This window comes from Morchella sextelata, assembly GCF_020137385.1.
Source record: "Morchella sextelata strain SCLS chromosome Unknown scls_6, whole genome shotgun sequence".
NCBI classification, from domain to species: domain Eukaryota; kingdom Fungi; phylum Ascomycota; class Pezizomycetes; order Pezizales; family Morchellaceae; genus Morchella; species Morchella sextelata.
This window is the reverse complement of record NW_025408621.1, coordinates 799,976-825,324: the sequence shown is the minus strand read 5'-3', so window position 1 is coordinate 825,324 and position 25,349 is coordinate 799,976. Positions and strand designations below refer to the sequence as shown.

Sequence of the window (25,349 nt, the reverse complement as noted above, 5' to 3'; positions counted from 1 at the left end):
GGTGCGAGTGGCATTACACGAAGTCAATGAATATTATTGTATGCTTGTCTTTAGTATTAGCTAGCTACATGAATGGATGGACGGGACTGGGTATTTCTGTCTTCGTAGTCTACGACCTTCAGTCAATCAATTAGCAGTCTTTACTCATCGTCCTCCTCCATAAGCTCAGCCAGCTCCCTCTCCTCCTCAATCGTCAAGAGACTCTCCCCCTTCTCCTCAACCTTCTCCTTCTCCTTGCCCTGCTCCCGCTCCTTCTTTTCCTCAATGGCCTTCAGCAGGTCATCATGGCGTAGTGACCATCTCCTGATTGTGCCGTCAATGGACACACTCGCGACCATGTCTTGCCTGCTGCCCACAATCGCCAGCGCCATCACGTCCTCCGAGTGGCCGTCGTAGATGTGGAACAGCTCGCCCGTCTATCACAGTCAGTATCTCCACTCCACACGCAGAAATGATCAGATCAGAAAACCTACCGCAACATCCCACACGCGCACCTCCTCGTCCCTACACGCCGTCACCGCCCACCGCCCGCGTGGATCCACGACAATATCATTGACATAATCCGGGTGCTCCAGCACAGTGTCCACCCTTACCACCGCATTCCCCTCCTCATCCGTCCTCCCCTTGCCATCCTCCCCGCGGACATCCACCCGCTTCGCCGTCATGTCCGCGCTCGCCGTCCACATCTCCGCATCCTCCCCCTCGAACCGCACCGCATTGACACTCGTCTCATGCACCACCATGACGCCGCCCACGCCCCTAGCCTTGCGCACATCCGCCGCCTCAACCGGCACCTCCCAGCACCGCATCCCGGGCTCACTCCCCGCCGAATGCACCCGCGCCGTCTCCCGTGTGCTCATGACGGGGTCCGCCACAAGGACGCCGATGCCACGGGTGTGGCCAGATAAGGAGAATAGCCGATCGCCGCTCACGGCGTCCCAGATAATGATCGACGCATCGCTGGCCCCCGAGAGTAGTAGCCCGTTGGTGCTGTTGGCCAGGTACAGCAGCGACTTGACGAAGTCCGTGTGGCCGTTGAAGGTCTTGAGTGGCTTGCGTGTGGAGGTCGACCACGAGATGATGCTCTTGTCCCATGATCCGGCGAAGAGCGTTGCTGCGGCGGTGTCGAGCGCGAGAGAGGTGACGGGCGCGGTGTGGCCGCGGAAGGTGTGGTTTTTGTCTCCAGACTACTCTCATAGTTAGCGGAGGAGAAGGGGGGGGGAAGAGAGGGAGGAGGGAAGGGGACCTCGAGGGAGACGCGGCGGGCGAGGCCACCACTCTCGGCGATGTAGATGCGGTCCGGGTTCGTGGGGTCTGGTAGGACGGCGAGGAGCTTGGAGCCTATGTCGATTGGGGAGCCGTTTTGGTTCCCGCGTTTGGCGGCACGGCGGGCGGATTTGGCTTCGCTCGCACTGTGAGGGAGGAAGGCGCGGGGTTAGCAATTGAAGCTGTGGGGTGCAGGGAGAGGTGCGGAGAGATTTTACTCGGTCTGGAAGAAGTGGCCGGGGTCGGTGGAGACAGACATTGCGGGCTGCTGAGGTTCGGGGGGGGGGTGTGAAGGGTTGTGAGGTTTGTGCTGGTGTTTCGGTGTTGCTTCGAGATCGAGACACCTGCTGGCTGGGATGCGGGTCACAGTCTGTCACTCGGCGCAATGGCGCGGGCAGGATGTGAGATATCGAGGTGAAGTGCTGGATTGAATTGACGGGTGCGGTGTAGGCGCTGTATATGCCGTGGATTACAGAAATTGAGCTGGCCCGGAATCTCTCGGGGTTTCTATCAGGTACCATGTACGAAGCTTGACTCATGGTACGGTCGACTCATAGCTAGGATCCTAGGATTGACGAGTGCATGCATATATATAACATGATGCAGGTATTCCCATAGGTACTAACAGCGATACATGTATGTCCTATTGGTGTTGTTAAAACATGAGGGCTGGGGAGAGGGTTGGGAGTATTGTAGAGGACTAATGGCTTTGGATTAGATAGACGTAGGCTCGTATATACCCAGCTAGACTGTGGGGGTTTGTCTCGGAAGCAGCAGTGATAGAAATCCGGAGATGGGTTACAATTGATAGATGTAGATAATCCCTAACCAGTCCATATGTAAACTAAAGATACCAATCCGTAACTTCAAAGGATTACGAACAATATCTAGCTAGCTTATACTCGAATCAACAGTATAATGGTATCAGCATAGACTCATTCAATCGATAACGGCCCCCAAATTCATGATCAGAGGATTAGTTCCATACACGCATTGTGATAGTCTAAATTCAAGGCATGTACCTATCCATGCTGGAATATATATTCTTATGCATATCGTATATCTACCTATCCTAGAAGTTTCAAGGTCTTTAGTAAAGAAGTTATAATTAAGGTTATGGAAGTTACCAATTTTGGCCAATTTCGGTGTGTTTTTGCGCGAAGACGGTAACTTTATGTCCAAAAACTGTACTGTACTTGTAATTATAAGCACGCATATTACGAATCCATACGAGCTGTTGCCCAATACCCTCAGCTCCTGCATATCAGTTATATAGCAATGAAGCCTATATGAGAAGCTTCAGAATACCTTGATGTTCCCCAATTAAGCAATTTCATATCCCTAACTCGCCCTCCATCACCCACCCAAGTGCCATTTTCAGAGCACTGAAAAATGTGTAGGCGGGCTGGTCTGTGGTAAACGACTCGTCAGGGGGGGACACTACATGACACCGAGCGCTTGAATTCCATGGCCATTATAAGCAGGTCATGGGTTTAATCCTGGGACGAGATTCTCGTACTAGAGCGTATAAAAATTGGTTTTCCGCCGTCGCAAAAAATACAATCCTGTAAGTACTCTTTAAATTTGTTTCTTCGTGATTGCAGTGTGTATTCCAATGGCTATAACAAGACCAAACTGTTGGATGAGCGAAGAGAGACGATAATGTACTATTAATAGCACTACTAGGATTTCTAGCTTTCTACGACATTATTGAGAACAGCTTATCACGCCATCTATTCCTCGTCACAAGTCCACAGTTCTATTATACCGTATGTACGGAGCGATAGTTGACCACGCACTTGCTTACTTGAAGCTAGACTACAGACCACCATATGCATACATAATGTAGCAACCTCTTTTATTCCCCAACACTCTGTTTATCCCTTAAGCTTTTGCTATTGACTTGGCAGCTTGTGGGGGTTTGCTTCTCTAGGGATTTGGCAGCTTTATCGTTGGTACTTTCTGGACTTTCGACTCTCTGTTCCTCACGTCTGTTCTTCATCCATACGAGAGAACACCGGCGCCCCCGTCCCGTAACTGAGCTTCGTTCCCATGTGAAATCGAGGTATTATCTCATACCGCCAACTTAGATATTTCAAAGACTGACTATCAATAGTGCACCCAGGTACATGCACAGAGCGGCTCGATATATGCCAGCTCCAAGGAGGTTAATAACCGTAGTTCATAAGCTGATTCCCAGGCAGCAAACCGTTACGTGGAATAGCAAGAGAGATATGGGGATTATATATATAAAACCCCTACTGTAAGGTGGTCTTAGTAACGGTGTCCACAGTTTAGCCTAACTAAACATGTAGGTACATGTAGATACGTATACATGTAGGCTTCCGTCGGCTCTAGTAGAAAAGAATATTTGATTCGGTCATTTAGCGCAGTCATTTAGCAGTAAATGACTAAATCCTTTAGTAGTAAATTATTAGTAAATGACTAAGTCCTTTTGTTTACTTATGAATTATGTTATCTACTGCAGCTACGGTACATCTCTGTCCACCATTACCTCTATCATAACTGTGTACATGTGCTGATACATACTGCTACTCCCGCTGCTGCTGCTGCTGCTCCACCGCTGCCGCTATTAGTGAAGACTATGCCTTAACACAATGGATCTGACCTACCTTAGTAGTGGTGATGATGGTGGCGATGGTGGTGGTGCTGGTGATAGGTATGTATATATGTGACTGGTGATATTGGTTATAATTATGACGATGATCATGAAAGAGAAGAGGGGCGCTCGTGGTAATACTGGAAGCACGAAAATAAGGCTTAGTGCCAAGGACTGACATGCGTAAGCAAAAAGGTCATTTACAAGTCAGGTCATTTAGTAAAGGTCATTCAGTAAAGGTCATTTAGGTAGGAGGGTCATTTAGCCGTAAGTCATTTATTAGTTGTCTCCTAATCTAGAGCGGCCTCCGTAATAGAACCGTCCATATGCATCCTTTTACCTCAATTATTAAGTGTTCCTATAGCTACACCTACCTCCAAAATTCCTACTCCGATTAACACCTCTGCCAGCTCAAGCGCAATTAATTCCTCAACTCCACTTTGATCCTTTCAAAGATCGGCTATCAATCAATACAGCTGCAGCAGCCTAAGTCTAACTCCGGCTATCTAGAGTGGTAAGAGCTACATGTACAGCCAAGGTTCAAGTTAAAGCCATTAATCGTTCCGTGGAGTAGCAGTGCACGTGGGGATGGGAGACGCCATGGTTCGGTTACCGTTTTTATCTATAGCGTTTATAATACAGCTGACTGCTCAATAGCTGCGTTTCTAACCATTGGCTCTAGCCTATGGACCATACTATTCGCCCGTGCCCGCTTGGGGTAGCGGGCAAATACCTAGCGTGGTGCATGATCCTTAATCTCCTAGGCTAGGCATCGAAATGCCAATGATTGAAAACACACCATATCCTTCCATCGGTGTACGTAGGCCTACATGGAGGCAAGATGAAGAAGGTATGTAAGGCTGAGAATTCTGGAATCTTATTGATATGACAGGCCGGTGGTACAACACAACCCCCCTCCCAATAGCTTGAGCCAATTCGTCTGACAGGTTTGGCCCCCTAGCTCCCCACACCAAATGAGCTTACCCCAACTACACAGCAAAGACCCTAATGTCTCCGAGCCCCCATGACGCTTCCCCGAATTAACGTGGTGTCAGGAAACATGGCAGCCTGACCCAAACAGTTTTTTCCTCAAGCCCGTTACCACCTACCTACCTCGAACAATACCGAGCTATATAAGCCCGCCCATAAGTAAGTTTTGAGAAATCGCCCTACCATCCCATCCCACAGTTCCAACAACCACATACCTCCCCATCCCCTCCGCGCAAGCCAGGGCTGAACCTCCCGTCTATTCCCGACCGACATCAGTTGTTGTAGGCAAGTACGCGTTGTCACTTACTCCCCTCGCTGGTTGTGGTAGGTAATAAGAGAAACTGTTATATAGCGACGGGAAGCCCTGCATGACGGAGATCTATTTATAGCAATGGCGTGCATGATGTGGGCTGCATTTGAAAGTGATTAAAGTGCGGTATGTGCCTGAAGCTCATTACCCTTCGAGTCATTCAGTAGCTATAGGGGGGGATATTATTATGTATATCCGTAACATTGCGCCGCGCCTGGAGGTCGAACAGCACTTTGGCGAAAATTCAATATGTAGAGCAGACTACCTACCCGGGTACCCCCCTAGGAGTCGATCCCCGTAATTAAGATTGAAGCTTAAAACTAGCGCGGGCTCACAAGCTATCACTCGCAGCTCAGGCTGGCTGTAAGCAAGCACCTGCAGCCCGAGTAAAAAGAAATAAAAAATAAAAAAGGGCCCCCACGATGTAATATAATAGGCTCTGCACACACATCCTGGTAGGGTTTACTACTATTGACTTGGCGCTGTACCGTCTCACCAGCGGGGAGGAAGGGGGGGGGGGGCTGAGTCTCGAACAATAATACTCCATGGGGGATGACTGGAACGGTGCATACATATAACGACATATGTGCTTTTTCCCTACTCTACTTATTGTGCCTGCTCGACTCTACGCTCTCTTGGCTCCTTTCTTTTCTGTCTCTCCCGCTGCGGTGTGTATCTAATTTATATCGAGAATCCAAGAGCTGCTGTCAGTACCCGTCAAAGTTGTACCTCACAACCCATCTTCAGCCTCACCATCTTCAATTAATTAACCCGCCCGCCCGCCCGCCCAGCATGCACGCCGCCGCCCTCCTCCTCGCCCTAGCGGCCCTCCCCACCGCCCTCTCCCGCCAGATCCCCGACGCCCTACAATCCTTCTACGACACCGTCAAAGTACGCACCCCCCCCCCCCCCCAAATCCCTCCCCTCTCACACCCAACTAACCCCCCGTAGGACGGCCACTGCCCCACCACGCTACACAAAGGCCTGCACAAAAACGCCGACTCGCGCGACAACTTCCGCTACTGCACGGACGACTCCAGCAACCTGATGTGGATCGCGGGGCCGTCGAGTCTGGCCGACATGGACGTGGACTGCGACGGCGCCAACAACTCGAACGGCGCGTGCCAGGACGACCCCACGGGGCAGGGCGTCACGGCCTTCCAGGACCAGGTGTCGGGGTTCGGGATTGCCGACCTCGACGCGAACCTGCACAGCTATGTCGTGCTGGGCACGGGCGGGTTCGATCCGCGCCATGAGGGCGTGCGCAGCCTGAGCGTGGTGGCGGTGGTGTGCAATGGGGAGTTGGTATGTAGAGAAAAGCTTGTGTGGGGGCCTGGCAGCGGGGGGGGCTAATTTGGGTGTGCGCGGGGTGGGCAGTTCTACGGCGTGTGGGGAGACTCGAATGCGGACGACCTGGTCGGCGAGGCGAGCGTGTCGCTGGCGACGGCGTGCTACGGGAACCGCATGAACGGCAACTACGGCCATGCCGAGACGGACGTGCTGTATCTGGCGTTCCGCACGGATGAGGCTGTGCCTGGGCGGAATGCGTCGTGGTAATACAACTCTATAAATGAAACCCCGTATAACTCTACTTCAACCACTTCTTCTAACAAAAAAACCAAAAAAAAATACAGGGACGCCAAAGATTTCACCGCCTTCGAAGACTCACTCTACAACACCGGCGACGCAATGCTGGCCAAATACCTGCCCGTTGCGAACGGCGGCAGTGGCGGCAGTGGTGGCAGTGGTGGCAGTAGCGGCGGGAAGGGCGGCGATAGCGGGAATGGCGGCGATAGCGGGAATGGCGGCGACGAGGATGCGGGCTTCAGTGTGCAGGCCCCGGGAATCTGTGCGTTGCTGTTCCTTTTGGGTTTTGTGGCATTGGTGCAGGCGTAGTTCTCGTTTTTTTTTTTTTTTTTTTTGTTGTTTTTGTCTTTTGAGTCATGCCCAGCGGAGCGCCCTCTGTTTTCTTTTGTTTTTTTTTATATCGGTGGTAATTTTGTTTCGTGGTAATCTGTAATAGATGGCTCTAGATCTATATGGTATGGTTTGGTATGGGTTTGGTATAATGGATGGGTGGTGATAGATTGGATCGGACTTATATGGGTTCTTTCTTTCTTTCTCTTCTTTCTTTCCTGGGTCTTTGGTTTAGGTTTTTTGGTGGTTGTTATTATTAGTAAGTAGACTTGAGACCAGTTACTGATTCGTCCTCCTTGGACCCAAGGGAAAGGGAACGGGCGGGAGCTGCCATTCTGCGACTACGCGGCAGAGCATTGTGGGCAGAGGGGGGACTGAAATAGTAATGCGCCGGATTATTGGACGCACGTTGGTTGATTGTGCTTTGATTCTCACTCATATTGTGTTGTTGTGAGCAAAATTGGCGTGAAATTGATCATTGACATGCAGAAGAGTGTTTGTGAAAAGGGGGGCCTTTTTTTTGGAAGATTTGCAAATTTCCTTGAGTTTGGGCTAGCATAGATAAAATTGCATGGTTAGATAGGAAGAAGAACACATAAAAGAACAATTACGAAATACAAGCAGGATGCCACATCCCCAAGCAAAGGACCAAACATACAGGCGTCCAGCGTCTCACATCAACATCACACATAAATATAACCCTCCCGCATAACCCTCCCCGTCACCACTCAATCCCCAAATCACAACTCCCCCTGCACCCTCAACACCTCCTCCTTCTTCCCCTCTGTCCACCTATCAATCCACTCCAGCACCGTCTCATGCCAAAACAAGCTATTCTCCGGCTTCAAAACCCAATGGTTCTCATCAGGAAACGTCAAAAACTTACTCGGCACGCCCAGCTCCTGCAAAATATTAAACACAGCCAAGCCCTCGCTCACGGGGAGCCTGTAGTCCAGCTCGTTGTGGATCACGAGCTGCGGCGTGGCCCAGTTTTTGACCAGCACGGCGGGGTCCCATTTGGTGTACCCGGCGCGGTTCTCCCAGATTTTGCCTTCAAACTATCCTAGTTGTTAGCATTGGTTTAGAAGGACAGGGAGGGGAGGGGGTGGGGGGGGGTGGGGTACGTCGTGTTGGGGGAAGTAGAGCTCTTCGGAGGAGTACTGGTTCAGTGTTGAGAAGACGCCGTCATGGCAGACGAGTGCTTTGAATTTCCTTCCGAGCGGCTTTCCTTGGATGTAGTTGATCATGTACCCGCCGTAGCTGGCGCCCAAGGCTACCGAGTTGTCAAAGTCAATGTAGTTGTACTTCTCCGACTTCTCAAGATACTCAAAGGCCTTCTCCAAATCGATATATGGTCTGCCACCTAGTTACAACACAACCCAGTTAGTAAAAAAAAAAAGAGGTTATAAAATGAGCTAAAGGTTAAGGGATCATACCCCATTGTCCCTGAATGCCATCGACAAACTTTTGCCCGTACCCAGTGCTTCCTGTGGGATTCACAGCTACAACTACGTACCCGTGCTCCGCAAACACAGCTGGGTTCCACCTGGTGCTCCATGAATCTGTCCAAGCTCCCTGAGGACCGCCGTGGATGAAGAAAGCCATCTTCCACTTCTTCTTGGCGTCAAAGTTGCTCGGCTTCGTAACGAGGCCATGAACCTCTACGTCCTCAGCTCCCTTGAAGGAGAAGTCTTCCACAACAACCTTCTCGAGTGATGACAGCTCTTTGTCTACTTTTACAGGTGAGAGAAGTGATGTGACGGTTTTCGAGGACGGATCAAGAGTGAAGTATCCAGTGGACGACGTGAGCGAGTTCTTCGAGATGAGCAGCTTCCCGGTGGGGAGGATGTGTACCCCGTTGACCGAATTCTCGCTGATGAGCTCCTCTACATCCCCGGAGGTCGCACCCACAATACCTGTCTTAAAGAGCTTCCCACGCCCATTGTTCTCCGCTACCATATACAATGCGGCGCTGTCCGGAGCCCACACAAGCTTTGATGGAGAGTTATCCCAGTCCTTCAGTAACAGCGTAGTCTTGGAGGAGGAGATCTCGTGGAGGAAGATCTTGTTTTGGTCACTCTCGTAGCCGTTCTGGTACATCTGCAGGTATGCGATGTACTTGCCGTCGGGCGAGTAGACGGGGGAGGAAGAGGCGCCTTGGGCAATGAGGTTGCCGTCTGTGTCTTTCTTTTCGGGGGGGTTTATGGGGCATGGCTTGCTTCCGCCGGAGAAGGGGACGGTGTAGACGAGTGTCTGGGTGTTGTTGGCGGGGTTCAAGTCGGGCGACTTTGACAGGAACGCCACTGTGTCGCCGTCGGGGGAGATGGTAAAGTCTTCTGCGCCGCCGAAGGGAGCTACGGGCGTCTCGAGCTTCGTGCCGGAGCCAAGAAGGCTCATCAACTGTTTGTTCACAGCGTCACCGTGCGATTCGGGGCCGGTAAAGATGGAAGACCTTTCGGGCTTGACATAAGAGTCCCAGTGACGGACAAACAACGACTCGTAGGACAGCCCGGAAGTATACTTCTTCGGCGCTGTTTTTTCGTTATAGGCCTCACCGGTCGAGGGGGTTGAGAGCGCCGAGACCACAAAGTTCAGGTGCTCACCCCGAACAACAGGCTTGAGGTTTGATACGGGGGCGTTGAGAGATGCGAACAGCTTTCTTGTATCCGTGTTGTGGCAATTCGACAGCCAGAGCTGCGACCCGCCCTTTACGTCTGGGTTCGTCTCATTAATGTACAGGATGCTATCGTCGTTAAGCCAGACCACCTCCTGGACCGCAGAGTCATCAAACAGCACGGAGGTCGCGCCGGTGTCTAGGTTGAGCAAGCTCCATGTAGAGGTCTTGCTGTGGGAATCGAACGAGTACGTCGACGAATGGAAGATGGCAAGCGTCTTTAAAAACTAAATCAGCAATTGAAGCTTGTGCTGGAAATATTTGTGGGAATACCCACACCGGCCTTGTTTGGTACGGCTTCACCGCGGCGTGGCGCGCTCAAGAGGTCCCTGTTGCGTCCGTAGGGTCAGCGCGGGTGTTGAGAGCTTCAATGGGTGGAATAATGCTTACCTTGGGGTGAATCTTGCCATTACGGTTTGTGACAATGGCAAGAGAAGTGCAAGGAGGGTTGAGGGGCTAATAGACGGCATATTGAAATGTGAAAGCGGGGGTCAGTTGATAGAGGATTGGTCGGAAGGTGAGCGTGGGAGAGGGGCGCTTTAATGTGCTCCAGGGAGCTCGGTGGTGTACAGTCCTTTCTGGGCCAATGGCGAGCCTGGTAACAATCCAGGATTCGGAAATAAATCTCAATAGACGAAGGATAAAGAAACACAGAAATGATTTCTATGCGGCGGATGAGACCGTATGATCGTGCACCATTCATTTGGTCATTCGACGTTCGCCATTGACCCAGAAAATGATGTATATGTCACGTGTGTGTCTTGTTCGCGTTGTGGCGCCACCGCCATCATGCTTCCACCGCCACAGAATGATTCAACGCGGGGCTAGGGTTGACCTAGAACTTTATGTCGCGTCTTCCGTCAATCGCACCTGTGCGAGGATCAAGTTACAACAATTGCAAGTTTCTTTCGGCAAACGCATCGCGTAACAGCAGTTATGCCTCCTTCTGGGCCCCCTCCGTATATATGGGGAGTCAAGCCTGAGGACCAGCAATACCCAAGAAAGCGGAAGGTTTGTTCTCAAGCTTCCTGGTGGTGGTTTAAACGGTTAATCTGGGTGCTAATATCATACATAGGCCCCGCTTCTTGACGAAATGCTGGTCACATTCCCAGAGTAAATTCCCACTTTTGTAAAAGCTCCGACTCGTCGATTGAAGTCGCTGACATTCAAACAGTTCGAAACGGCTTACCCCATCTACTGGTAATAAGTACGAAGACATCGTAAAGTACATGAGGGAACGTCATAGGGAACAGAGGTCCATTCCACCTTACGCATTCATACCAACGAAGACCAACTAACGGTGCGAAGACAGCGACTACTGAGCCGACACGAGAAGGAATACAAAGAATGGAAAGAAGAGACTACTAAATGTATTGACTTCGAAGCAACCTACAAATACAACTTCCCTATAGGTCGCCCAAATGCCATAATGCTCCCCGAGTCCATTGACCTCATATCCACCCCTGAAGCGAGTGCCGCCTTGCAGCGACTACCGGAAACTCGTCGAAATATCGTTGTTTCGGTGGATCAGCTTAAAGTACCAGAGGGGCTTTCAGAAATAGATGAGTACCGGACGAAGCAGTTTTCACATCCCGAATTTACCGCCGAAATCGCAAGACATGGGGTTTCCATGAGAAATAAGATGAGAAGAGAGGAGCAGGAATTGAGGATGTACCAGAATGAAGCAATATCTATATTCTTTCAGGCCCTCGAGAGGAATTACCCAGACAAGTATGGTAAGTACGGGAGCAACTCAAAGAAGGATGTGCCAACTACCCATAAAGCGCCAACCTTTGGGCCTTACAATTCCCTCGCCGATAAAAAAGAGTTTGGGTCAGAGATTCGGCGCCCCCCACCCCCACCTCCACTTTCTATTCCCAAAGTTCCTAGCACAACCTCTACTAGGGGCACTCCCCAGACAGGCTTTTTTACTTCCGCCGACGGAGATGTAATCATGCGGGATTCTCCACTGCCCCCAAAGCCAGGCGCTGCTTCACCGGCATTGTCATCACCAGGTATTAGTCGGGATCCTCGCAAACCTCCGCCACAATTTGATCCATATAAGATGCGAGTTGATCAAATATCACCACCCAATCTGCCTCCAAACCACTACAGAGGCCGAGGGGAAAATCCGCCCCACTATAATCGTCACGATGAATCACGCTCGTCAAATTCCTACAGACGGCGCGATGATCCATACTCTCGGCGAGAAAGTATTGAATCGCGGGGGGCTGTTGCTTATAGTAACAAGTTCAGGTCTCCAAGGTCACCATCTTTGCGTAGCCCTTTCAACGAACACGGTGGGGGATATCAGGGGTCGAGGCAAGAAAGCGATCGAACAGGAGGACAGTCGCCAGCTGTCGGCAGAGATGGTGGCGGGAGGGGAGCAAGTCCAAGAAACAATAACGCAATGGATTCGGGGGAAACGGCGTATAATAGGCGTTCGAGTATGTCAAACATGAGGCGTTGAAAACCTGCCTCTATGGTGATAGTGGTGCTTTCCTCGTATACCCTCTTTTTTTTTAAGATAGGTGTTGGGCGTTTGGTTTTACAATCTTCTTATGATACCTACAAATTAATAATGCGTTCTGCCTTACGTACATGTGGGTAGTAAAGTAGGCCGTTGCTCACCCCTGTATCAAGGTTTCCTCCAATCCTCTCCCAGCAAGCGTACCCACCAACCTTATGGTCATTAGTCTACATTCATACATGTAATGGTAACTGCTTTGAAGGTAGAAACACATAAAACATGTATTCTTGATCATTATGAAAATATATGATGTAGCTTATGTTAAATTCGTGATAATGAGGTTCAATTGAGATGCACAGGTCGAGACGCATCTTAAGCTGGGCACACGACAATTGCCAAACAGGTATTCCTTGAGAATACACCAATTAGAGTAGGCAAGGTCTGTGACTCGCACAAACGATCTTAGTGGGCTTCCCGAGCAGGTGACGAATGAGCTGGTGGTCGGTTACCTGGTGAGCCTCCACAACTTCCTGCTCTCCTTCCCTTCTTCTTCCTTCTTTCCCCCACCACCAACCCCCCATCTCCAGTTCCTCTCCACAATAACATATTTCCCAAATCTAAGTAAGTAACCTCTCCCCTGCTCTAATCTGTTCTTTTCATCTCGCCTACTGCACTTTCACTAAGCCCCTCACCCCGCGTTTTACCACAATCAACCCCGCATTTTTCTTTCTTTTTCTTCTCTCCTTAACTTCTCCACACCTTCCATCCGCTAATCTCTTGACTGCTGTGGAACGTAGAAACACCCAGCTAAATTGTTTTCTCAAAAACGAGAATTCTCAAGGAAATGACCAGCAAACCAACAGCCAACTCAGCCTCTAAGGCTTCTAAGCACAAGTCCAAGAAGTCAGCTTCCAAGTCTATCGTTTCTGAGGGCTCCAATGATGTTGCGGCAGCACCTGCCCCAGAAGTCCCTGCAGAGGGTGCCAATGGCTCTCAGGGAGGAGAGAAGGTAGAGAAGGCGGAGAAAGAGTACATGAAGGAGGTCTCAAAGTAAGATTGATTCTTGATATGTTCTGGTTCTTTAGCAACAATCTAGGATGAAAACACCTTGAGTTCATGAATGGAGGGCTAATTTTAATTATTTAAACTCATAGGCGACTTAGAAGACAGACCAAGAAGATGGTATGTTTTCTACTACTTTCACCTAGGATTTACTATCCCTCCCATTGTGACAATACTCTCTCAATACTCACTACAAAACCTCGACCTATTCATTCGCAACTTTGCTGACATCATCTAAATAATAGGACAACATCAAAAAATCTGAGGATAAGATCAAGGATCTCACCGAAGAAGAGCAAGCCATTACTAAACTCATCAATACCGATGAGCGCAGTAAAATTGCTGGCAAGCCCATTACCTCCGCTGTATTCAAAGAACTGAGCGAGATTCACGATACCCTTAAGAAGGTTGCCGAGGCCGAGGACAAGCGTGTTGAAGAGGAAAAAGCCGAGGCTGAGGCCAAATTCGCCAAAGCTGTCGCCGAAGCCAGGGAGCAGGGAAGACAGGAAGGTCTTGAAGAGGCTACCGCCAAGATCCTAACTGTTGTTAGGTTTTTGAGGTTGGCTGGGTACAGGAGGCAAGCTAAGAGTGGAAACGATCAAGAAGATGATGCCATCGAGAGAATTTTGGTCCTAGTTTATGGTGGTGATCAGAGCGCAGTTGACGTCTGCATGAAACTTGCGAATGGATCTGATGAGAAAATCGATGATTTCGACGTCACTTGTACGGTTTTGAGATTCCTTGACTTCAACCCACCACACTTCCATTTTTGCTTACCAAGGATTGTTACTGACTATATTTCCTACAGATTCCCAAATCAAGGACACCGCCGCCAATCTCAGAGTTATGGGAGAGGAGGAACCGGCCGAGGAGCTTGAGCCTGAGCAAGAGGATTTTAAGGTTGAGTCGGAAGAGATCGATGCCGACGCCCAGCCCCCTACTGAGGAATCTCATAACGAAGATCCGTCAGGCAACATTGCTCAGCCTGAAGTAGTCGAGGAGGGTGTCCCTCCCCCACAAACTTACACTAACGGCGAAGTTGAGGCACCTACCTCAGTCCCAGCTGCGTCCATTACCGCAGACGATGCTGCCAACGAGGAGGCCAAGGCCGTCGAAACTGTAGAAGCTACTCCCGAGGTTCCTGAGGCTGTTGTTCCGAACGAGACATCGGCCGAAACCACTGGCCCTGTCACCGACGATCCCGTCGCCGCCGGTGATGTCCCCACTGCGGATACAAAATCCTGGGCCGATGAAGAAGTCAAGGCCCCTGAAGCTGCCACCGAAACTTCACCAGAAAACAAGGAGTTCCAGAATGTCGAGCGTCGTGGAGGGCGTGGACGTGGAGGTCACCGCGGAGGCCCCAGAGGGGACTTTAGGGGAGGATACCGCGGCCGAGGCGGTCACCGCGGCGATAGAGGAGGTGAATATCGCGGCCGTGGTGGTGGAGAGTACCGTGGTAGAGGTGACGGAGATTTCCGTCCCAGAGGTGATGGGGAGTACCGTGGAAGAGGTGATGGGGAGTACCGTGGAAGAGGTGACGGTGAGTACCGTGGAAGAGGGGGATACCGTGGTAACAGGGAGAGGGGTGATGGCGAGAACCGTGGAGGGTATCGTGGTAGGGGACGCGGCGATCACCAGCATCACCAGGGCGGCCAGCAGCAGCAGTACCAGCAGCCACAGCCACCAGCTGCAATCTCTACTTAGATACTAAAAGTTTAGTGCGAGTATTTTTAATTTCTTTACTGTACGATTTCAAGGTTTTTTCTTTCTTTTTTTCGTTTTGCCTGGTTTGATTTCTTCTTTGCAGGGTTTGATGTCTACTATCTGTTTGATATCGATTTTGCGTGTCGAGAGCAAATCTATTGCAAAATCCCTATCCAAAAGAGTTGATTTAGGAATGGTCTTCTTAACCCGAAAAAATTAAAAAGAGCTTGGAGTTGATTTCTGATTCTGCTTGTGTCTGGTCGAATTTCTTATGGTGTAGTTTGGGAAGGCGGAACGGTATGGGGTGTTATTGATTTGTTTCCTCTATATCTACCAAATCTGTCTAACTATGTGCATTTTGCCTCTTTCTTCGCATTGAAGCGGCTTTGAACAGGGGCAAAGCAATCGTCTTTCTTTTCGTGTTTGATCTTTTCTGAGGATATGGTAAAAATAACGGTATGACTAACCATGATGGTGTTTATTTTACTTCATCTTCAATTTACCTATTTATTCCAGGCAAACTTTCTGCGTTCTCTGTGCAGCCAAAGAGATCTCATTGTTTGAGGAAAAGGTATGTATGTGTTATAGTGATTGTATGTAGCAGCATTAGCAAAATGTGTGTAATGAATAAACCTATTAAATGAGTGGATGGTCCTTTGTAGTGTATGTAAACTCCATCGATTCTGAGTGGAGAGGTTAAAGAGGCAATAACAGGTCAGATATTACTCCATTTTTGCTAGGGGATTAATCTCAAAAGAGAGCAGGATCCTGCACACGTGCCTCCTGCCAGGTGGAACCTTACAACGACACGCCGTTGGCTTTTAACTGCATCAGCCAGATCTCGGATCTAAGATTCCTTCGATAAGCTCTCGCTAAGATTTGGCGGGAGATCTAATAACCAGGTACGCAGGCTGGGGGGGTGCACTCTGGTTATCAATGGTTTCACAGCACGTACTCATGTAGATCGGAGATAAGTAAGATAAATTGATTGATGGATGGATGAATGACGCATATCTGCTATACCCATCTTCCAGAAGAAAAAAATGGATAAGGAGGAAATGCCTCAAGGAGGAGAAGTGCAAATTGTAGACAGATAACGGTCTACATGCTGCAGGCACACAGCTAGCTTGCAAATCCTGACGGGTGTGGTTGTGACAGCCCTGGTTATTAGTTACATGTATTTATGTCTGGGTACATGTAGGTCTGGGTATGGGTATGGTTGATATATGTGCCTAGCAGCCAAATGACGGCGGGCGGGCGGACGGACGGACAGGGACGGGAAGCAAACAAGCATTTTTCTTCCCTCCCCTTCCCCATCCCCTTCCCTTTCTTCATCTCACTCAGGAACAGGTTCAAACAGAAATCCCATCTGTGTGGGTTGGTGGTAGTGGTGGGGGTGGAAGGAGTAAGCCGATCTATGCACAATTGTTGCGGGCATCCGGATTTGGACAGACGCTAGTAAACCCAGAAATGGTCCTTGGCAAAGGGTAGTTTTCCGGCTGGTAGAAAGAAGAGAGGTGAGAGAGGAGAGAAAGGGCTGCAAGGATTACCCGCTTCTTCTTCTTCTTAAGCTGCACCTTCCGATTTCTCTGCTGATCCGTCGCAAAAAAGCAAGCAAGCAACGCAGCAGCACAGCGAACAAGAGGGTGAGAGCGTAAGAGTGTATGTGAGAGAGAGGGTTCTTTCTGTGAGGTTTGGGGAGACGTAAGGAAAAAACAAAAAGGTAAGAGGAGTTTCTAAGTTAGAGTAGACCAATAGGAAAACAAGAAGCAAAAGAACAGGAGGAAGGGGGTGAAAGGGTGAAAAAGGAATTCTCTCATCATTAATCGACAGCGACCCTCCTGTCCTCCTGGGCTTAGTGTTTTCTTATCGATATTGTTCCCTCTCTGAGATCCTATTCCCATTCTCCTAACCACATCTACTACATTCGTTACACCCATACCTCTCTCTCTATTTTTACCTAGTAGTCAGTTACGAACTCTACGAGTCTACTCTAGAGTAGGTAACTCGTTTCTTTGCACACAACAGACCTATTTTGCCAGGCGAAAGAGGATAAAAGCTATTCCGCTATTTCTGTTTCCTCTCGTCTCCTCCCCTCCCCTCAAATCCCAAGACCCAGTTCCAGGTCCAGGTCCACAACCCCCCTCCCCCCCTTCGCGGTCGGTTCCTCATCCGTCGGTCGTTAACTCTTGCTCGGAAACTCTTTTTCTTGTGCAACTGCATCATTTTATTCCTGTCTTTCTTTCTTTCTGTACTTTTCACAACCTGCCGCCACCATACAACTCTTACTTACTACTCCCCCATACTGTTGGTACATACTTCATACATACTGTTGCTGTAACCCCATCAACCACGTCTTCACCGCTACTGTGCTGCTGCTTCTCTCTACCTCTCTCGCCCACCTAGCAGGATCTCTGGAACGACGCAACATATTTTACCTCTATCCATTCACATCCCCCACCACAACCACCACAACAATCCTCCCCCTCCTCGCTCTCCCTCCAACCAATCCCCTCCCACGCGACTTTCTCTATCAGTAATATTAAATAAGAGGCGCTGTCATCCCGATGGCGTCTGCTACTCAGGCGATGGCAAGCGAGGGGCACAATTTCCAGGTGGTGATCGAGAAGCAGCCCGGTGACGACTATGAGATCGCTCCAGAGGAGGCAGAAGAGATCCAGCCGGACCATTATTACGAAGATGGCGGGATACCGGTGTTTAAACCGGTGAGTCTATTGCGCGATCCTTTTGTTGCATGGCTTTTAGCTTTCTTTTGGCTCTCGTCGCGGTGGGGCTCGGTGGTGCCTAAGGAGGTCAACATTGCGGGGTGTAGATGAAGCGATAATAGCTATACTATGTAGGTCTTTAATGCTGACGGGGAAGGTAGACAATGGATCAATTCCGTTCATTCAAGGACTTTGTAGATAAGATCAACCATTACGGCATGAAGTCTGGAATCGTTAAGATTATTCCACCACAAGAATGGTAAACAATCACCTTGAACCTCCCACGCAACTAAATTCTCCTTGTCACTTTTTTTTCCCTCCTGGGTCTCGTCTCGATTTTAGTTTCTTTGAGATAAAAATCGCGACACTCTTTGGCTTGCGCTTCTCGGGCGCGGTCCAAGTGCTCAATGTTGCTAATTACTTGTGCAACAGGTACGAGACGCTTGCTCCACTTGAGGAAAAAGTCAAAGACATTCGCATCAAAAACCCTATTGTACAACATATTGCCGGTATGCAAGGCGAATATCGCCAAGAGAACGTCGAGAAACAACGAACCTACAACTTGCCGCAATGGCGTCAGCTCTGTGAGGGTGCCGAACACCAGCCCCCAGCAAGGCGCGGTGAGAGAAGGAAAGGACAGGTCGCGAAAGAAGTCGCTGTTGGACGCAGAACCAGATCCTCAAGGAAATCCACCGTGGCTCCCGATCTCCCTGATAAAGAAGAAAAGGACGAAGATGCCGACGATGAAGTTAGGCCTACAAACGCGAGAAAGCGAAATCTTCCCACCCCGCCAGAAAAACTGAAAGAGGAAGAACCTGGAAGCCCAAAAGTACTTACGGATTCTCACGGACGTCAACCTAGAGTTAGCGCTATCAGTGGCGTTGATGTTGATGGAGGCGATGGAACACCAGAGCCCTTGACGGACAGCCATGGCCGTCAACCAAGGCAACGGAAGAAGTATGTCAGGAAGACTGCCAAGGCCAGGGAAGCTGAGCAAGCAATGCTTGACGACGAAGCTTTTGAGGGGTTCGATTACCGGATTACCAACGCGGACGAATACACGCCTGAACGTTGCGAAGAGCTTGAAAAGGCTTACTGGCGTACATTGACCTACAGCAACCCACTGTATGGTGCCGATATGCCTGGCAGCTTGTTTGATGACAGGACCAAATCTTGGAATGTGGCCCACCTTGAAAACTTGCTTGACTGTCTAGGAAAGAAGCTTCCCGGTGTCAACACAGCATATCTTTATCTGGGGATGTGGAGAAGTACCTTCGCGTGGCATTTGGAGGATATGGACCTTTATAGCATCAATTATATCCACTTCGGCGCACCAAAGCAGTGGTACTCGATATCAAGGTCCGATAAAGCCAAGTTCGAAGAGGTTATGAAGAGTAAGCTTTCCCCCCACCTTAAGGAATATCAGCCCGTACTAACACCCAGCAGGGACTTGGCCGAATGATTCGAAGAAATGTACAGAATTTTTGAGGCACAAGAGTTATCTCGTCTCCCCATCACTCCTTGCCAATGCTGGTATCAAAGTCAACAAAGTCGTTCATCATCAGAGAGAGTTTATTATAACATTCCCATACGGCTACCACTCCGGCTACAATATGGGCTATAACTGCGCTGAAAGTGTTAATTTCGCGACAGAATCTTGGCTGGAATATGGGCGCACCGCAAAGAAATGCGAGTGTATCAAGGATTCGGTATGGATCGATGTGGCCGAAATTGAACGGAAATTGAGAGGGGAATCCACGGAGGACGAGTACGAAGAAGTTGAGTACTATGGAGGATATGATGACGAGGATGACGAGGATCAAGATGAGGCGATGGATCTTCCGACCCCCCCTGAAAGTGTAGAAGGCAAGACGGCGAAACTGAAAAGTAAGCCTAGAAAACGAAAAGCGCCGGAAGATGGGTCGGAAGCGCCGATCAAGATCAAAAGGCTTAAACTTAAATTTTCGAAGGCTCCTCAAGAGCCAGAGCCGGTGGGTTTTCGACGATGTACCCATTTCGATGTTGTAATTTGGCGTTGACTTTTTTTTTCTTTTGTGTAGTGTATCCTTTGCCCGAATAATATTCCTAGCGAAGAATTGGTAGCAACAGATGATGGTCAAAACGCACACAGGTACGCTACTAACATATTTTGCCTGTTTTGGTTTTATTACTATTTATTTATCCTCTACATTGCACGGCTTGCAACTATTGTCGTGGTCGTCGCACTTGGCTTGCTTCGTAAGACGTGTGGCTGACAACCTTGCGTATTGCTTAGGCTGTGCGCTATCTACACACCCGAGACATTTTTCAGCTGGGACCCTTCCATTCAGAAGGAAGTTGTCGCGAATGTCAACGGAATCCCTAAGGCCCGCATTGATCTCAAATGCGTCTTTTGCCGATCGAAAAAAGGCGCCTGCTTTCAGTGCTCGTCGAAAAAATGCACCCGGGCCTACCATGCTACGTGTGCGGCTGCTGCTGGTGTTCTGGTCAATATGGTTGATGTGCCTGTTTTCGGCGAGGACGGCCAGTATTATACCCGTACCGAAATCGACTTCCGATGTAGATTCCACAGACCCAAACGAGCCAAGGATATAGACATCGAACACCTAGAGAATGATCCGCTAATAAGGTCTTTTGGGAGCCATTTAATCAAGGGTGATGTCATTCAGATGCAGTTCCTGAAGGGTGAAATATTTGCCGGTGTTGTCATCGAGAACAGACGTAGTGAGGAAATGGTTCTCATCCAGGTCCTGCCGAAAGGGTTTGTTTTTCCATTAAGCTATCAAAGTTACGATGAGGCTGATGAATTAAAATTTAGTGATATCTGCGAAATTGAGTGGAAATGGATACTTGCACAAGATCCTTCAACTATAAACATACCAGAACCGCTTACTGAGATGCCGTTGAATCCTACCCCCCAGCAAGCTGGAATCGCAACTCGGAGAGTTCCTAAGGAGATTCCCGACATTGATGATTGTTTCGGCGAACCCACAAGTGGGTTAAAATGGGCTGAATTTGTCATCGAGAGACCAGCATTCAACGAAGACCAAGCCCCTATCGATTTCACAAAGCCGTTCTGGCACTATCTCGGCGAGTTATCAACCGAATACATTTCAAAATATTCGGAGGATCCGCGAAGGCGTATTCCGAACGAGGCTGCTAATCTTATTCCCTCGAGAAAACCGAAGCCTAGAAGACAGACGCTACCCAAAGCAGCCGCATTTAACTCGCACATGCAGAACGCCACTGCTAGTGGGTACATGGGCTATGCTCAGGGACTTTCGCCGCAGCAGCAGGCAGAGCAGCGTTACCAGCAACAGCTCCAGCAACATCAAGCTCAACAGCGGAGGTTTATGTACAACCATCCGCCCAGCCAGGGTTACCATGGTGCGCCCGTTGCACCAATGGTTGGGCAGCTGCCACAGCATCAACTGTGGCCTCCTGTCTACAGACCTGCAGATTTTCCTATGCAGCATGCGCAGGATATGGGTACAAATATGCCCGCTACTGGGCAGTTTATGGCTCAGTCTGTTGATCAACGCAGGGCTGCACACATGGCTGCTGCCGCGCTGTCGATGTCGCCACATGGAATATTCAGTAATGATATTCCTTCTCAGGTATCATCAGGCTTAGCCGAAATGGATGCCTCGAATGCACACGAAGATAATGCTTCAAGTATCGCCGCAATGGAGGATACTATAATTGCCACATCGCCTATCATTCAAAATGCCGATGTTTCACCAAACCCTCAACTCGTGACTCCGCTGAAATTTGAACCACAGGACGATCAGTCATCATCCAACACGGCCAAAGCCAACACCGTTCCCATGCCGGCGCCCGTTACTCCCCCACAGTTAAATGGAAATAATCCGCTTTCTACACCATCGTCCGGAGCTCCAAATCCTCCCCCCCAACAAGGGTCTGAAGCTCCTCCCCAACCCAAACCCACCCCCACAAAGGTGGTGCCGTTAGCAGACATCCAGGCAGCGCTCGCGAGACTTGCCAAGGCCAAAGCTGATACGGAGGCAAGAATGCGATCACAGGAACAAGTCCAGTCCTCACAGGCACAAAGTCAAGCTACACCACAGCAAGCGGCCTAGTTACAGAAGCGATAAGGCAATCACCTAAGTCTTGGCGCGAAATCGCCGGGGTTTCTTTTTTATATTCCCGTATATGGCCTGTACTCGATCATATTCTTTGTACAATGATGTTCGGTATTCTCTTCTTAATGATATATGCTTCGTGGCTGGCTTGACCTTTTTCTTTTTTACCGATGCATATTTCCTACGATTTTTTTTCCGGGTTTACTTTCTGTTGCTAATGTCTTTTCTCTTGTTTGGGTGCGCGGGATTTGTTATTTATGTTTTTCATTCACCTCCTTCTCTTTCTCTATCTCCCTATATTATCCTTTCTTATTCCTTTGTCTCTGTTTTCTCCTACTCAGATTTGAGTATTAGGGATTTTTCTTTTTTTTTCTTTTCCTCGGGACTAGTAGGAGGACATCATGTTTTGTTGGTCTTCATTTTTGATTTATTTCAATTGTCTCATTAGGTTGTTTTGTCTCTTATGGTCACTCAACCCTCTATATTTCACCGCTGTACACATTATAGTACAAGCATCTCATCCGCTATCCTTTTACTCTCCTTGATATACAATTTAATATGGAGAGGGTGACTAGGATATGGGTCTGATGCGGTTGGTGATGACAGACCTCAGGTATACAAAGGAGATGTAGATACTAGATGTTATAGGCAGTCTATTATAAACCTGATGTCATTTGGATAAAGCACTTAATCTGTACCTGCGGTCATTCTTCAAAATTGCTAGTGATAATATTACAGTGACATAAAATGCCACCCTCCCCCAATAGACACAATTAAGAGTGGTACAAAATCACCAGGAAAGTTTCTGAGTAGAAGTCAGTTATTCTCCATAACAAAAGACTTACGTGCCCTCCGATACAGGCACTGCTTTGTCGATATATTTCTTTGTCGATACCGGGGGGTTCGAACGATGACCTTCATGTTGAATGACATTCATAATATCGAAGGAGTGGTACACGGGCAGCATTAGACGGACTCCCACTAGGCCATCCGACTCCCCACAGATCCAGTGCTGTTTTTGGTGGGATTTGATTTAAATGATATATAGCTTGGCAACTTGACGCGAAATAAAACACAACACACAAGCATTCTAGCATCTAACCCAACCACATGTACATTTAATTACATGTAGATGATATCATCAATAGTCTGGTCCATCAATTTAAAGGCATATGAATATATAAAATTTACCTAACTTAACTGGATAATGTCAACACTAAGATAAATGTGATTAACTAAGTAATATCAAGTGTGTTCGATCGAAATTAATCACAAACACTTTACAAGTACCGGCCTATATATATGTGCAGTTCATACATATGGCTTCCTTCACTAAACGCAATTTATTGATCTGCCAAGTATCTTTGGTGAAAAAATTGGTATTCTGTTAAGCTCTGCTTCGGGTTCGTTGCGTCATGTATCATCACTCGATCGAACGTGCCCTTTGTGTCCCTTCGTCTGTTTTGAGCACCCGTGGCTTTGTGTGGTGGAATGTCTATTGGGGAAGTAATCCGTATGTGTAGTTAACATGGTGAATACATGTATTTATCGTACGTCCGCTATCCATCCGTGACTAGCCTTAATCCTGCGAGAGCTAGGGCGTTGTCCGGTAGGACCTGAAAACCCACCCACACACGAAGGGATGGCCACTAAACTCTGGGCCTGATAGTGTCTATATATTCTGCGCATGTTTATAAACTGGCTAGGGGAGGAGATGGAAGGCTTCCCCTGGGGGTTTATATGAGCAGCACTTTCACAGCTAAACATTTAAATTTTCGTTCAAGCCTTTTAGTACAGTATTTTCGGACATACGTCAAAATTTGAACTCCAATTTGAAAGAAAGTTGTTACTCCATAACATGGCCCATACGATCGCAATCATGGACCTGTAAAACTTCTGACATCAATATTCCCAACCAGTTCCACTGCCCTTGGTCTCAGCCTTTATGCTCCGTAGCATCAACACCCTTTGATTCAATTCCAAGGCTTTCGCCCTTAACATCATCACCCTCCAATCCAATCGCACGGCTTCCGCTCGTAGCATGAACATCCTTTGGTTGAATTCCACGGCTTTCGCTCCACTTCGGTAAACTCACCACCAGAACATAAGATCTGGAGATGGAAGAGACACTGTACTGATTATCCCCGGTTTTCTCCAGGAATTCGGCCTTGTTATTAATGTGTTCAATTGGCTTCAACCATCCGAATTGTGCCCCTGCATGAATCTGGATGCCTTTAGATAGTTTGACATCTGCCCCATCGATGGCCTCAAGTAGAGAATCGAGACCATTCATATTTTTCCAAACTGGGCCGTCGAGATCGAGAGGAAAGGGAGAGATGTTGCTGGATAGTATAACAACTTTGGGATGTTTCCGAATTCTGTAGACAATTTTGAACTCAGGTTGGAGACCGCAGGAATCGATGAAATTGTAGAGCATTTTGTCGATTGGCTTGAGAAAGTTTCGCAATCCGCCGAGGCCAAGGGAGTTCATTTCGCCGTCAATCTGGGCAAAAGTGTACTTGTAGTCGAGGCCGAATGCTAGAGTGCCGCCGCCTTGAAGGAAAGTTTTCTCTTTGAGAAGGCGCTTGAATTCCTTCTTGAACTCGTCGCTGTTCGTTTCGAGGTCTTTGCAGAGATTGGAAAGGATGAGAAAACCCTCATCAGTTATGAGCTTGTTGAGGGTAGGAGAACATTTTTTAGACTGGTTTGATTTGGACATTTTGAGTAAGCTGTTATATTGTTGAAATTGTAGTGAGTGTGGGATTTAGTGATGGCCGAGTGTAGGGGGTTGTAAGGGGTGTAGGGTGGGAGCTCATGGGTCAATATTAAACTGAAGGCTGCTGTGCTGAAGACCGCTGAAGATAGAATGCAACCAAGACACCAAATTTTGCAACTACACCCACTAACTACTAGTAGCTTTACACAAAGTTTGATTCACTATTCAGAACTTTAGTTTCTACGAGGCAGTGATGAATCGCTTTAAATAATTGATTGCTACTCTGGATGAAATGTCGAAACTTGAAAGTTAGGGCGAGATGCGTTTCATTTCCACAACACCCAGATACATAGATTCGTGATCTATACTGGTAAGCGAACCCCTTCAAGATGGAACTCTTTCGTTTAAGGGCATGTAATTGAAGTTTTCATTCAAGCTTGGTCACAGAAAAGACCTCGGTCATGGAATATCACTCGGTTGGTGACTAATAGTCAATCCTGTCGAAGGGAACACAGAGTCTACTAAACGAAAGATCAAATATGGCTGGGAAACGATACATAAGCTAAATTATTTGGTTAGTCTATGAGAACATTCCACTAGCACATCACCACAATAAGTTTGAGGTCAAGGTATATACCACAAATGACCATCCGACATGATCTGAGCTGCCAATGCACGAACAGTAGTAACTCCATCTACTATTTGTATTACACACTACACGGAAGGAGATCTGCTTTTCATTAACGCAAGGAGGAAACTAGAGGTATCTTGGCGTAAACTTTCTCAAGCTT

General features: G+C 48.5%; 8 protein-coding genes across 8 annotated transcripts; 5 read left to right on the top strand and 3 right to left on the bottom strand.

Annotated features, from left to right (window-relative positions):
• Nucleotides 1–140: 140 nt before the first annotated feature.
• On the bottom strand, nucleotides 141–1,525 carry H6S33_011353 (uncharacterized protein; the record flags this gene model as incomplete). The annotated part of the gene is made up of 4 exons (XM_044842706.1): nucleotides 141–416; nucleotides 474–1,187; nucleotides 1,247–1,412; nucleotides 1,485–1,525. The coding sequence occupies 4 exons, from the start codon at nucleotides 1,523–1,525 to the stop codon at nucleotides 141–143; spliced, it is 1,197 nt and encodes a 398-aa protein (XP_044696121.1).
• Nucleotides 1,526–2,753: 1,228 nt separating this feature from the next.
• H6S33_011352 (uncharacterized protein) lies at nucleotides 2,754–4,895 on the top strand (the record flags this gene model as incomplete). The annotated part of the gene is made up of 11 exons (XM_044842705.1): nucleotides 2,754–2,833; nucleotides 3,200–3,331; nucleotides 3,383–3,529; nucleotides 3,582–3,587; nucleotides 3,905–3,946; nucleotides 4,082–4,097; nucleotides 4,342–4,400; nucleotides 4,464–4,489; nucleotides 4,544–4,604; nucleotides 4,779–4,785; nucleotides 4,848–4,895. The coding sequence occupies 11 exons, from the start codon at nucleotides 2,754–2,756 to the stop codon at nucleotides 4,893–4,895; spliced, it is 624 nt and encodes a 207-aa protein (XP_044696120.1).
• A 1,083-nt stretch (nucleotides 4,896–5,978) lies between these two features.
• H6S33_011351 (uncharacterized protein) lies at nucleotides 5,979–7,082 on the top strand (the record flags this gene model as incomplete). The annotated part of the gene is made up of 4 exons (XM_044842703.1): nucleotides 5,979–6,077; nucleotides 6,138–6,491; nucleotides 6,564–6,739; nucleotides 6,821–7,082. The coding sequence occupies 4 exons, from the start codon at nucleotides 5,979–5,981 to the stop codon at nucleotides 7,080–7,082; spliced, it is 891 nt and encodes a 296-aa protein (XP_044696119.1).
• Nucleotides 7,083–7,843: 761 nt separating this feature from the next.
• H6S33_011350 (uncharacterized protein) lies at nucleotides 7,844–10,247 on the bottom strand (the record flags this gene model as incomplete). Its single annotated transcript, XM_044842702.1, has 5 exons — nucleotides 7,844–8,161; nucleotides 8,228–8,466; nucleotides 8,540–9,995; nucleotides 10,055–10,106; nucleotides 10,168–10,247. 5 exons carry the CDS (start codon nucleotides 10,245–10,247, stop codon nucleotides 7,844–7,846), a joined length of 2,145 nt encoding a protein of 714 aa, XP_044696118.1.
• A 466-nt stretch (nucleotides 10,248–10,713) lies between these two features.
• H6S33_011349 (uncharacterized protein) lies at nucleotides 10,714–12,247 on the top strand (the record flags this gene model as incomplete). Its single annotated transcript, XM_044842701.1, has 4 exons — nucleotides 10,714–10,788; nucleotides 10,853–10,890; nucleotides 10,952–11,032; nucleotides 11,086–12,247. 4 exons carry the CDS (start codon nucleotides 10,714–10,716, stop codon nucleotides 12,245–12,247), a joined length of 1,356 nt encoding a protein of 451 aa, XP_044696117.1.
• An 844-nt stretch (nucleotides 12,248–13,091) lies between these two features.
• On the top strand, nucleotides 13,092–15,013 carry H6S33_011348 (uncharacterized protein; the record flags this gene model as incomplete). The annotated part of the gene is made up of 4 exons (XM_044842700.1): nucleotides 13,092–13,297; nucleotides 13,402–13,429; nucleotides 13,555–14,032; nucleotides 14,118–15,013. 4 exons carry the CDS (start codon nucleotides 13,092–13,094, stop codon nucleotides 15,011–15,013), a joined length of 1,608 nt encoding a protein of 535 aa, XP_044696116.1.
• A 2,567-nt stretch (nucleotides 15,014–17,580) lies between these two features.
• On the top strand, nucleotides 17,581–21,839 carry H6S33_011347 (uncharacterized protein; the record flags this gene model as incomplete). Its single annotated transcript, XM_044842699.1, has 7 exons — nucleotides 17,581–17,739; nucleotides 17,901–17,998; nucleotides 18,172–19,133; nucleotides 19,186–19,730; nucleotides 19,800–19,870; nucleotides 20,015–20,500; nucleotides 20,558–21,839. 7 exons carry the CDS (start codon nucleotides 17,581–17,583, stop codon nucleotides 21,837–21,839), a joined length of 3,603 nt encoding a protein of 1,200 aa, XP_044696115.1.
• A 1,939-nt stretch (nucleotides 21,840–23,778) lies between these two features.
• H6S33_011346 (uncharacterized protein) lies at nucleotides 23,779–24,561 on the bottom strand (the record flags this gene model as incomplete). The annotated part of the gene is made up of 1 exon (XM_044842698.1): nucleotides 23,779–24,561. One exon carries the CDS (start codon nucleotides 24,559–24,561, stop codon nucleotides 23,779–23,781), a length of 783 nt encoding a protein of 260 aa, XP_044696114.1.
• Between the last annotated feature and the right edge of the window lie 788 nt (nucleotides 24,562–25,349).